The 13,163-nt window shown below is 38.3% G+C and overlaps 1 protein-coding gene across 1 annotated transcript; it reads left to right on the top strand.

Moving 5' to 3' along the window:
• The first annotated feature begins 1,412 nt into the window (after positions 1-1,412).
• Positions 1,413-9,528, top strand: LOC121778985 (transmembrane protein 87A-like). The gene is made up of 5 exons (XM_042176349.1): positions 1,413-1,615; positions 7,259-8,177; positions 8,552-8,647; positions 8,780-8,916; positions 9,357-9,528. The coding sequence occupies exons 1-5, from the start codon at positions 1,413-1,415 to the stop codon at positions 9,526-9,528; spliced, it is 1,527 nt and encodes a 508-aa protein (XP_042032283.1).
• The last annotated feature ends 3,635 nt before the right edge of the window (positions 9,529-13,163 follow it).

The raw sequence follows: 13,163 nt of genomic DNA, 5'->3' as shown, positions 1-13,163 counted from the left end.
GTCGGACTAATCTTTATTAATTTTTTACTCTTTGCTTTTTGGCAAGAGCACAACACACACATCTATGTTTTTCCACAAGAGCATGCTTAAGAGTCCCACCATTCTATTATTTAATTTAAATAATTAATTACTAAAAACATTTTCACAATATTAAATGCATTAATAATACGCGAAATACTATTACAAATTACTAAAAAATTAAAATTTACATAATTAAAATTCTAAAAATTAAAAATTAAATAATTAAAATCCTAAAAATTAAAAAAAATCCTAAAAATTGAGATTGAGAGAGTTGTTTGGTATAGTGTCATTTTTTTATGTTTGAAATGAGAGTATTTATAGATGAAAGTATGAATTTTGGGGTAAAAATAATGAAAAAATAAATTAAAAGTGTGGAAAAAATGGATATATTTTATTAGGAAGTGGAAAAATATTTTTTTTATTAAATCTGAATTTTTCAGATTTTTTCAAAATTTTAAAAAAATATATAATAAAAAATGATAAACCAACGGCCAACCAGAGCATGCCACGTCGGATGCTCATGCTCTTGCCGTTGGCACGGACGTGCTCTATGCATCAAGTAGGGCCGTGCCGTTGACAAGTGCACAGCAGCGAGCATGGGTCTGCTCTTGACGACGGCACAGACGTTGTCCTTGCGCAAGAGCACCGATGGGCATGCTCTGACTCGCAAGCCACGAGAAGCGTTGAAAAATCTTATCATACTTAAGATAGGACGAAAGTTTATAATTGTTCAAAAAGAAAATAAATTAAATACATGAATTTTCTATATATATAAATGTTTAAAAAATAATTATATTGCCCTATTTTTTAAAAATTTGATACTCCACTTTTTTTATATTCATCTTATATTTTCAGTTTTTTTTTCTTTTGCTATATATTTTTATTTACAATGTTGATTTTGATAAGCACTATTATTTGTAAGAAATATAGATTTTTAACTATTAATAAATAAATAAAATAATTTTAATTAATACTTAGTAGTCCAATTAGTCTGCATGGTTAACCCAAAATCCGAGCAATTAAAATTAGGATTGTAAATTTTAACCCTAAGCTCGCAATCGAAGTATGGTGGGCACAAAACTCGCTGAGCTGGCCCAATTAACTTCCCTAGACGTAGGTAGTCATGGTTAGAGATATGCGATTTTTATTATTGCAACCGGCATCCGATAGTTTTACCAAAACCGTCTTATCGGTTATACCGGTCTGGAACGGTTAAGAAGAATATGAAACCAAAATCCATGGTTAACCGCTGGTTCGTAAGGATTTTCCGGTTAATGGTTTTAACCACAGTTAGAACAGCTTGACTAGTCTCACTCTCCCTCCATATTCAGCGCCAGATCTCTCTCTTACTCTCAGCAGATCCACACGCCCGAGCCTAACTTGGTTTCACAATGCGGCGCATAATCCCCACTCTGCCCCTCGCGGCGGCGGCGATGCTGCTCTGCGCTCTTCGCATTGAGGCGTCGGTCCACGAGTACACCGGACAGAGATTCGCTGCCAAAGGAAATGCGTTCGTTATTCACGTCGGCAGCGAAGGACTTCACTCTTCCGCCCCTGGACTCAACGAGTCTTCCCCCGGCCACTCTTTTATTCGGTGAATTTGCAATTTTACTTCCTCCTTTTTCTCGAATTTCGTTGTCTTAGATATGCTACATGAAAGCATGCATGCGTGAAGAAGTGAAGCATGCATGCGTAAAGAGACGAGATGGAAGCTTCGAGAACTCAGCCAACGGTCGATCAACCAACGGCTACTTTTGTTAGTTAGAAGTTAGTTATAGTGAGCTGGCAACTGTTAGTTTGTTAGTTTTCTTTGTAGAGGTATCGATCCCTAGTATATAAGGTGGGATCTCTCTTGTTACCAAAAACTATTCATTCAATCAATAAACAACTGAGATATTTTCTCTCTTCAAGCATGATTATGCTTCAATTATAATCTTCTCATGGTATCAGGAGACAAAAAATCTTCCGCAATTGCTCTCTGATTTCATATCCTTTTCTGTTTTTTTTTCGTGTTTCGCTCATCATGAACACCAGAAATCGTCCTCTACTCCCTCCTTCCGAGGACACTACCAGCCCTTATTTCCTTCATCCGAGTGATAATCCCGGTGTTGTTCTAGTTCCTTAGTTGTTGGTTGGATCTAACTATTCAACGTGGAGCCGCTCCTTCACCACAGCCTTACTAGCCAAAAATAAACTCGTTTTTGTGGATGGATCCATTCTTCGGCCATCCGGTGATGATCTCTTGTATCACGCATGGATCCGGTGCAACAGCATGGTGGTTGCTTGGTTACGCAATTCAGTTTCTACTCAGATTTGTTCGAGCATCATGTTTTTGGATAATGCCTATGAGATCTGGGCAGATCTCAAGGAACGTTTCTCTCTTGGTGATTCTGCTCGCCTTTATCAGTTGAGGCAGCAGCTAATGACTCTCAATCAAGGAAATACTGATGTGAGCACTTATTTCACAAATCTGAGGTCGGTTTGGGATGAATTCAAAAACTCTCAGCCTCTCTCCTGGTGCAATTGCAATCGTTGCACCTGCAACAGCGCAGCTAGATGGCACCAGCATCAGGAAGCCGATTGCACAGTCCAATTCCTCATTGGATTTAATTAATCTTTTTCTCAGATCAGATCCAGTATTTTGGCAATCTCACCCTTGCCTTCACTCTCTAAAGTTTTTTCCTTAGTGGTTCAGGAAGAAAGACAACGCTCCATTGATGGAAAACTCATCTCATCAGCTTATTCTCCAGCTTCAACTCCAATTGCAAGTGAACAACCTTATGCAAATGCAGCTTCAAATGCTAACCGAGGCTTCAACAAATTTTTGTGCAGTCATTGTGGTAAAACTAACCATAATGTAGATAAATGCTTCTTTCTCCATGGCTTTCCTCCAGGTTATGGCCGAGATAAACCAAAATCTGGTGGATTCAATCAATCCACATCTTACAAGCATAAGTCAGTGAACTTTGTTGAGAATGACTCTGATTCTTCTAATTGGAGAGGATCACAATCTGGAGCTCCTGTTGCTGTGAATTTACCAACCATTGATCAATATCAACAGCTTGTAAATCTCTTGCAAAGCCAACTCCACACTCAGAACCACACTCAAAGCCTCTCTGCTCCAGACTCATCTCAGACTCCACAATCTATCTCTCAACCTCAATCTGCTCCCTTTTCTGGTACGATTTCCTTCTCATCTCCTATTTACACATTATCTTCATCATCTAGTCTATCTACATGGATTTTAGACACAGGTGCTACACACCATGTCTGCTTTGATCCTTCACTCTTGTCTTCTGCCTCTCCTGTCTCTAATGCCTATGTGAACCTCCCTAATGGCCAAACTGCTCCCATCACTCACATAGGTACTGTCCATCTCACTCCAAAGATCACTCTAACTTCAGTCCTTCATGTTCCATCCTTCTCCTTTAATCTTCTTTCTGTTAGTGCTTTAACCAACAACTCATCATGCACTGTCACATTCACTCACACTGCTTTCTTAATCCAGGAAGCCTCACTGGGGATCATGATTGGGAAGGGTAGCCGTGTTGGAAATCTTTACATACTTGATTTAGCTCAATCTCCATACACTGATTCAAGTATGATAAATACTCATCTTTCTACTGCTGTTCTTGATGAGAATTCTGCTGTATCTGTTAATTCAGTTGTTTCTTTGGATGTATGGCACAATCATTTGGGTCATCCCTCACTGAATAAACTCAAACTCTTGTATCATACTCTACCTTCTTCAAACTCTCAAACCACTTCTTGTCATATCTGTCCAATAGCTAAACAAAAAAGGCTACCATTTCCTGATTCTTCAAACAGATCTCAGTCCATTTTTGACTTAATTCACTGTGATGTATGGGGACCTTTTCATACCCCTACACACAATGGATTTAAGTACTTTCTCACTATTGTTGATGATTGTTCACGTTTTGTTTAGACTTTCCTTCTTTCCCAAAAATCTGAAGTTCCTGCTGTGCTATCTCAATTCTTTTCCACTGTTCTTACTCAATTTTCCAAGAGAATTAAGATGTTGAGAAGTGACAATGCTCCAGAATTCAATCTCACCTCCCTTTTATCCACCTATGGAACTTTATCTCAACACTCATGTGTAGAAACACCCCAACAAAATGCTAGGGTGGAAAGAAAACATCAACATCTTTTGAATGTTGCAAGGAGCCTGCTCTTTCAATTCCATCTCCCTATAGAATTCTGGGGTGAATGTGTTCTTACAGCTTCCTTTCTCATTAATAGACTCCCTTCCTATGTTCTACCCAATAAGATGACACCCTTCCAGATGCTATTCAATAAATCCCCAACATACTTGAATCTCAAAGTGTTTGGGTGTCTTTGCTTTGCTTCAACTTTGGACAAAAGCAGAAATAAGTTCTCACCTAGAGCTATAAAGTGCATCTTTATTGGTTATCCATCCGGGTATAAGGGATACAAAGTTTTAGATCTGGAAACCAATAACATATTCATCAGTAGAAATGTTATATTCCATGAAACTAAATTCCCTCTCTCCCATTTAAACCCCACATCTTTTCCTCACTTTCCTTCTGCTATTCCAGAAAACTCTCTGCCTCAGCAAATATCTCAGCCTCAGCATAACACTTCCTCTTCTATACCTCCTCTGCCGCAGCAAAATCCCACTTCTCAATCTCCTACCAATGCTGCTTCATCCATAACTCCTCCATCTTATCACTCATCCTCTGGCAGAACCATTAAACCTCCTGCACACCTCACTGACTACATATGCAATTCAGTGGTGACTGATTCCAAATATCCCATCTCTTCATATTTTTCTCTTGCCAAGCTATCTCAGCCTTATCAGAAATTCATCATCCTTCTCTCCACCCTCACTGAGCCAAAATCTTATAAGCAAGCTACCCAACACCCTGAGTGGATATTGGCAATGCAAGAGGAGTTACAAGCATTGATAAGGACTGACACTTGGCTGATCACTGTGTTACCTCCGGGCAAAATCCCCATATCTTGTAAATGGGTGTTCAAGATCAAGTTCAAGGCTGATGCTACAGTGGAGAGATACAAAGCCCGGTTAGTTGCCAAAGGATTCACACAACAAGCCGGGGTGGATTATCATGATACTTTCTCTCCAGTAGCAAAACTCACCACTGTTAAGATGGTGCTTGCTCTTGCTGCTATACATGGATGGAAGCTAGCTCATCTTGATATCAATAATGCATTCCTATATGGTGAGCTTGATGAAGAAATTTACATGACATTACCACCGGGTTTGGTTGTTCCAGAGGGTTTATCAGGATCTGGACAGCTTGTTTGCAAGCTTAAAAAGTCTCTCTATGGTCTTAAGCAGGCCTCTAGGCAATGGTATTTGAAGTTTTCACAAGTCTTATCCGGTTTTGGGCTATCTCAATCTGCATCAGATCACTCTTATTTTTACAGACATTCCACTGATGGTTCTTACTTTGGAATTGTGATTTATGTGGATGACATTCTTGTTGCCTCCAGTGATGATGCACAGATTGCTAGCTTCAAGAAATTCCTCACTAATCACTTCAAATACAAGGATCTAGGCACTCCTAAATATTTCTTAGGGATTGAAATTGCAAGAAATGACAGTGGCATCTTCATTTCACAACACAAGTATGCGTTGGATCTTGTCACTGATGCAGGTTTGCTTGGATGCAAACCCTCCAACATCCCTATGGATTCTTCTAAACCTCTGCCCCAAGATGAAGGAGAACCTCTTTCGGATCCTACTGCCTATAGAAGGCTCATTGGTCGATTAGTGTATCTTTGCATAACCAGACCCGATATCACTTTTGCAGTGAATAAGCTCAGCCAATTCTTATCCAAGCCTTGCTCAGGACACATGCTAGCAGCTGAGAAAGTTCTCAGATACTTAAAACGCACTCTAGGTCATGGCCTCTTCTACTCAACACAAGCGGATCCATCCCTAAGCATCTTTTCTGACGCCGACTGGGCTGCTTGTCCAGATACAAGGAGAAGTATAACTGGTTTTTGCTTATTCTTGGGTAGTTCTTTAATCTCTTGGCGCTCAAAGAAACAACACACCGTCTCTAGATCTTCGGCTGAAGCAGAATATAGAGCAATGGCTTTGGCATGTTGTGAAGTTGTTTGGATTTTGGCTTTGCTGAAGGATTTTGGAGTCTCGGTGAAGCAACCTGTTACTCTCTATTGTGATAATCAGGCGGCGGTCTATATTAGCTCCAATCCCGTATTCCATGAGCGCACCAAACACATAGAAATCGACTGCCACACCATTCGAGAGAAGCTACTTGAAGGCATCATCAAACCCGTGCATGTTCATAATAATCTTCAACTTGCCGACATATTCACAAAGCCCTTGGCTTCTACACCCTTTCACACTCTCTTGTCCAAGATGGATTTCACAACCGTGTATAGTCCATCTTGAGGGGGGCTCTTAGATATGCTACATGAAAGCATGCATGCGTGAAGAAGTGAAGCATGCATGCGTAAAGAGACGAGATGGAAGCTTCAAGAACTCAGCCAACGGTCGATCAACCAACGGCTACTTTTGTTAGTTAGAAGTTAGTTATAGTGAGCTGGCAACTGTTAGTTTGTTAGTTTTCTTTGTAGAGGTATCGATCCCTAGTATATAAGGTGGGATCTCTCTTGTTACCAAAAACTATTCATTCAATCAATAAACAACTGAGATATTTTCTCTCTTCAAGCATGGTTATGCTTCAATTATAATCTTCTCACGTTGCGCATGGTTGTGTTGGATTGTTGCTCATGATTGATGTATTGTCGCTTGGAGGTGTTGATTTAGTTATTTCTCGAGATCGGCTCGAAATTCGTCTAGGAATTCGTGGCTGTAGAGTGTTTGATTAAATGTTTTCCTGCCAACAATGATGAGCGCCGTTGCTGTTTCAGTTTTGTTACAATTTTACCAACTCTTGTTTCTTTGAGTCTGAATTTATAAGATATGAGATTTGAGCATTGAGGCGAGGCGAGGCGAGGCGAAAGCTAATGCAACGGTATTGACTTGTACTTGAGCTCATTTTTTATTTCACATGCTGAAAATGAATGCCTATAATCCACTAGAATAAGCATTTCTCTAGAGATCTACAACAGCATAATATTGTTTATTTTTGCAATGATTGGAAGTAGGTTGGAAAAGTTAATCAGAATCTCCTGAGCATCTCAACTCATTATAGATACTAAGTGATAGTTGATCCTTTTCTTCTAATTATATAAAAACCAGATTTGAAAAGATAGTATTCCAGAGGCCTCTGGACCTCTCCAATTTCAGCTCAGAATCTATTCATGCAGTTGTCTTTGAGGTCGACGACAGGGACACTATTGGAGGTTCAGCATATGGAGGCCAGAGAGCGGTCTGCTGCTCAGCCGACCTAGCAAAACTTGGAGTATCTAAGCAAGGTGAAATCATTTACCGTCCTGCTACCAATAATCCAGGTTGGCCACAAGTATTTGGTGTGTCATTTGATATGGATGCGACTGATGCTACTCTGGAGCCAAGATCCCTGCATATTACAAAAACTGGGATGTATAACCTGTATTTCATTCATTGTGATCCACGGCTTAAAGAGGTTTATGTCGAGGGGTTTTCGGTCTGGAAAAATCCTACCGGTTACCTACCTGGTAGAATGGCTCCACTAATGAGATTCTATGGGTTCATGTCTCTTGCATTTGTCCTGCTTGGGGTATTATGGTTTTCACAGTATGCAAGATTTTGGAGAGAAGTACTTCCATTGCAAAACTGTATTACACTCGTGATAACACTGGGCATGTTTGAGATGGCCTTGTGGTACTTTGATTATGCTGAGTTTAATGAAACTGGTACCAGACCTACTGGTATCACTCTCTGGGCAGTCACTTTTGGGACGGTGAAACATACTGTGGCAAGACTTGTCCTCCTCATTGTCTCCATGGGTTATGGTGTTGTTAGACCCAACTTAGGTGGTCTTACATCAAAGGTTATGTTACTTGGAGGGACTTTCTTTCTTGCCACAGAAGTACTTGAAATTATTGAAAATGTTGGTACTGTGAGTGACCGCTCAGGGAAGGCTAGGCTGTTTTTCGTTCTGCCAGTGGCAATTTTGGATGCTTTCTTCATTCTTTGGATATTTACCTCCCTCTCTTCCACCTTGAATAAGCTTCAGGTACAAGATTCTCATTCTTAACCTAACATCCCATTTAAAATATGGTAAAATAGAAGGGTAAAAGAATACTTTTATTAATGAAAAGACGTCACCTAGGTTTCTCCATCGGGCACCTCAGCTTTTTGTTTGTCGTTCAAATTTTGAAATGTATGGAACAAACCAGAATTAGGCTAAAGTTCGCGGTTTTACTGTGTGTGTGCACGTGTAATATTTGTCTTTCATATTCTTGGTATACAGTTGATTTTACTTTCATAGTCCATCATGGACTTGGAACAGATTGGTGCCTGGTTGCTCTAACTATTTTTACCTGGACTCCTTTCTTTGTTTACTGACATGTCCATTTGCTAAAATTCTCTGTGTACTCGACCTAACAGGCTAGGAGATTGACTGCCAAGTTAGATATTTACAGGAAGTTCACGAATACATTAGCAGTTGCAGTTATTGTGTCTGTTGGCTGGATTTGCTATGAGGTAAAGCCTGGCAGCTTATCTTAACGAACCAAATCTAATATCTTGTCCCACGACAGTGTTTAGGGACAAGAATTGAGTCGCGAATAGTACTTGCCTCTTTAATGTAAATACCCAATGCCTTGTCTTTTGCAGCTTTATTTCAAATCAAATGACGTCTACAATGAGCAATGGCAGAATGCTTGGATCATCCCAGCCTTCTGGCAAGTATTGTCTTTCTCCCTCTTGTGCGTCATATGTGCTCTTTGGGCGCCATCGCAGAACTCAATGCGGTAAACATTTTGTTCAAAACTCTTATGTATGTGTTTTTGTATTTGGTGGTTCAACTGCTTAAAGTATAAGGTTTTGTTTAAACATTCATTTACCCTGCCACTTTCTGAATTTTAGCTATTTTCCTCTTATACATAAATCAAATTACACTAAGAGTGCGTGTGGTACCATGTAATTGGAGTTTTGAATTTGAATTGAAGCCTTCACTTTCAAATCCATTGTTTGGTATCACAAAAATATCTATGTTTGGAATTAAATTCTAATTCCAAACCCTCTCAATCTACACCTTGAATTATATAGTTTAAGTAAATATTTGGAATTCTAAATAGTTGTAAAATTGGATTTATCCCATACACAACAAAAAAACTATGCTAAGATCTATGAAATGTTGTGTACAAAATTTTTGCCTTGTATGTTATTGGTGATTTTATGCCCCAACCAGATATGCTTTTTCGTCTGAGGATGCTGAGGAAGAGTTATACAAAGACGACACTTTGAAACCCATAAAACCATCAAAACTGATCCCGAAAGATGTAAGGAGTCCAGATTCCAACTCTCCCACAAGCGGCAATGCTTCACCCCAGAGTGATCTCGAAGAAGAAAAGACCGACTAAGATGGTGTACATTTACTCTGTAACTTCAGTTCCCCAATATACATATGGTGTGGCTAATCAGATCAAGTAACATACTTGAAAAGTGGTTTACAGTGAGTGTCTTGTAGAAACTGCGAGGGTGAAGTACGAGAAAAGAAGCTTGGAAATAGCATTTTGTGAGGGCAGACTTTTTCTTCTTTTCTTTCTGGTTTCTACTCATTTGTATTTCAGTCATCTATCTCTAGCTCCACAAATCTAGCTGATTGGTTAGTTTGTTCAAGCTAACTGATGGAGAAGATATGGGAGAAGAAATAGGCAACCTTGTTAAGCTTGTTATTTGATTTGTTTAGCTGCATTAATCGTCTATAAATATTGAGATTCTTAGGAGATAGAAATCATCTTGGAAGTAAGATCAGTTTAGGACGGCAGTAGCCGTAAGCTTCTGCGGAGGATTTATATTTTTATTTTCTGTTCTTTCCATTCCTGTTCTGTAATCCTTCATAATTATTAAAGAGTTTCATTCCAAATTTGTTGGGTAATCCTTTGGTGCATTTTATTCAAGCAGATTGTGTGAGTGAGTTTATAAGATCAAGCACCTCTCATGCTTGATTTAAACGAGTGACAGCCTTTACTCCTAACAGTGATCTTGCTAGAAGTAACCAGGTTTAGGGTTTCCTTTAACCCTTCTGATCATTGGTGTAGTTAATTTTGTTTACTGTCTTTCCACCATTATCTTTTCTTTCAACAACCCTCTCCCCTCATCTGTCATGTCAATCTTGCAATGTTCACGACACCTACAGTGTTAGTCAAAGTACTATTGCATTTTCTAACTTAATGGTTCTCTTTTCTGAATAGTCCATAAATGCTTTTGTCTTTCCCATTAATGGACAGAGAAAGTGTTAAATAGAGTTATTAAAAGCATCCACAGCGCGTTGCACAAAAATGGAGCTTGACCGCACTTGGGGTCCGGCTGAGGCCTACAGGCATTGGAGGTGGGGGAGGACAGGCCTGGGACACGCCTAGGGCCAGTGGAGAGGGTTGAGGCCGCGCCCAGTTACAGTCCGTCCCTGTGTTGCGAGCGCACGGACCGTGCCTGTTTGCGGGCGCTCGGGCCAGATCCCAACTCATTTTTTTTTAATTCAAAATTTTCCCTATAAAACCATACCATTCTACAACATTTTCATTTCTATTCTATTTCATTTTTATCCCTCTCAAACCAAATCACCCAATACATCGTCAAAATGCCCCCTTAATCTGATGAGAGAGCCATCCGCGACAACATTGCTAGATTGTTGGCTGAGGTGATGCATGCAATCCAAAGGGAAATAAACAACAAGGTTGCTCGCCACCAAGCTGCAATTTAAGCTTGGAACGGACAAAGCGTAACACAAACTCAGATGTATATCCACCGTGACCATGAAGACGCTAGTTTGCGGATGTTCACAAATTATTTCTCCAGAGATCCTCGATGGAGTTATCAGATGTTACGCCAACGGTTCTGGATGCGGAAGCCTTTAATCCTGCATGTCGTCACGGAGTTGTAGCTCGTTACTCATATTTTAAGCAAACTACATTCACATCCGCAATACGTCAACTCGCTTACGGCACTACTGCAAATATGTTTGAAGAGTCTTTCTACGTAGTCGAGAGCACTGTAGATATGTTTGAACGAGCGTTCGGGGTTCTCCAAGCACGATTCAACGTTGCCAAGTCCCCGGGTGTGGTACGTAAGTAATCTAGTCGACATCATTTATGTGTGTATTATCATGCATAACATGATAGTTGATGATGAAGGACCGACTACGACAAATTGGTTCGACACACGAAAGCTCAACTGCAAGCAGCCCCCACGCCGAGGTGCGCAGCCATCATTGCACGAGAAGATACAAATTGAAGCATTGGCACGCAATGGCAACTAATAGTAGACTCGATGAAAAATTATGTATTTTATAACTTTATCACATTATTGAAGGGTACTAGAGTTGTATGAAGTGTACTAGAGTTAAGTACGAGTTGATACCCCAAGCAATATAGGCTTGAAGGAATTATTCTACTGCAATGAATTCAAATGAAATTTAATCACATACACATAAATGTGATTTTAATGAAATTATTGGAGTAAGTGGAGAAGCTTGGTAAATATCAACGACAAGGTAAAAGTAATTATTTTCTTTTTTTAATGTTGTGAATTGATAGAAAATGTAATTCTAAGAGCATATTCAATAGCATTTTTAAGGAATGCCATACATTATATATGATCCCACACCATTTTTTATCTATTTTTTTTATTTAATTTCTTAACTTTTTAACAATTCATTCATTCCTTAGCTATTCATAGCTCTCACTATCTTTTACCTATCTTTTTCTTACTTTTTCTCATATTTTCCTTATTTTACTAATTGCACATTAAATCTCATGTTAGTTAGTACAAGTTTATCTTTTGTTTTTCAGAACGGAGGAAGTATATTCCAAAAATTTGATAGCATATTATGAACTTTAAAAGTTCTTATAGGGTGTACTACCTCTGTTCCACAATAAAAGTCACATTTTGCTATTTCGGTTCGTCCCACAATAAAAGTACATTTCATTTTTACCATAAGTAGTGAGTAGGTCCACATTACACCAACTTATCCCACTCACATTTTATTATAAAACCAATATATATATATATATATATATGAGATCCGTAGTCCACTAACTTATTCAACTCATTTTTCTTTATATTTCTTAAAACTCGTACTCACACCAAATGTGACTTCTATTGTGGGACGAAGGTAGAATTAACATTGGTCCTTAAAATCATGAACTTTGACCACATTTAGTTTTTCACACAAACTTTAAAATTAATCTTAAATATCACAAACTTTACATTTTGTTTGTTATTTCCCAACCCAACTCAAATAAAATATCTTCTGCAAAAAACTTACTTTTACAAGAACAACCGTGAAATATATATGGTATTTTAGACCACTTTTTAAGTTTGTTACAAATAAAATAAAAATTCAGGTAGAAAACCACATTGATTTACAATGTAGAATAAATGTAATTTGTGATATTTGAGATTAAGTTTAAAGTTCATGGAAAATATTAAAATTGATCAAAACTTATAATTTTAGAAATTAATATTCCTATAAAATATCGAAATACTTGGTTAAACTGGTTCGATGGTTCGAGCTGTTGAACCATAATCTAGTAAGTTTTCCTATCAATTTACCGCTTCAATTTTCAAAACATTAATCGAAAAATCATGGTTGAAAATTTTATCGGTAATATTTGTTTGCTAATAATATTAAATTGTTTTAGCTTTACTCGAAGTGGAATGCTTATTTATGGTGTAATTTATGATGCATCTAATTTGGGACTATGAGTCTATTTTAAAATAATAAAATTTCAATTATTATGTTCACGATTAAGTATCTTAAGTTTCCTTTTTCGCCAATTCATAATTTAATAGCTCATTTACATTTTACTATGTTCAGTAGACTTCACTAACTATAAACTTATCTCACTCACATTTTATTTTAAACTCATACTCCATTCTTTCCAAATAAATTGAGACAACACTTTTGAACACAAAGATTAAGAAATTATGTCGAAAAGTAAGGGGGACTAGGAGAGAATTAAAGAAGAAAAAATAAATAAAGAGTAAAGCATGT

Source organism: Salvia splendens, chromosome 19 (assembly GCF_004379255.2).
Source record: "Salvia splendens isolate huo1 chromosome 19, SspV2, whole genome shotgun sequence".
In the NCBI taxonomy this organism is placed as follows: Eukaryota; Viridiplantae; Streptophyta; class Magnoliopsida; order Lamiales; family Lamiaceae; genus Salvia; species Salvia splendens.
The sequence above is the reverse complement of the archived record's forward strand: the minus strand, read 5'-3'. Positions and strand labels throughout refer to the sequence as shown.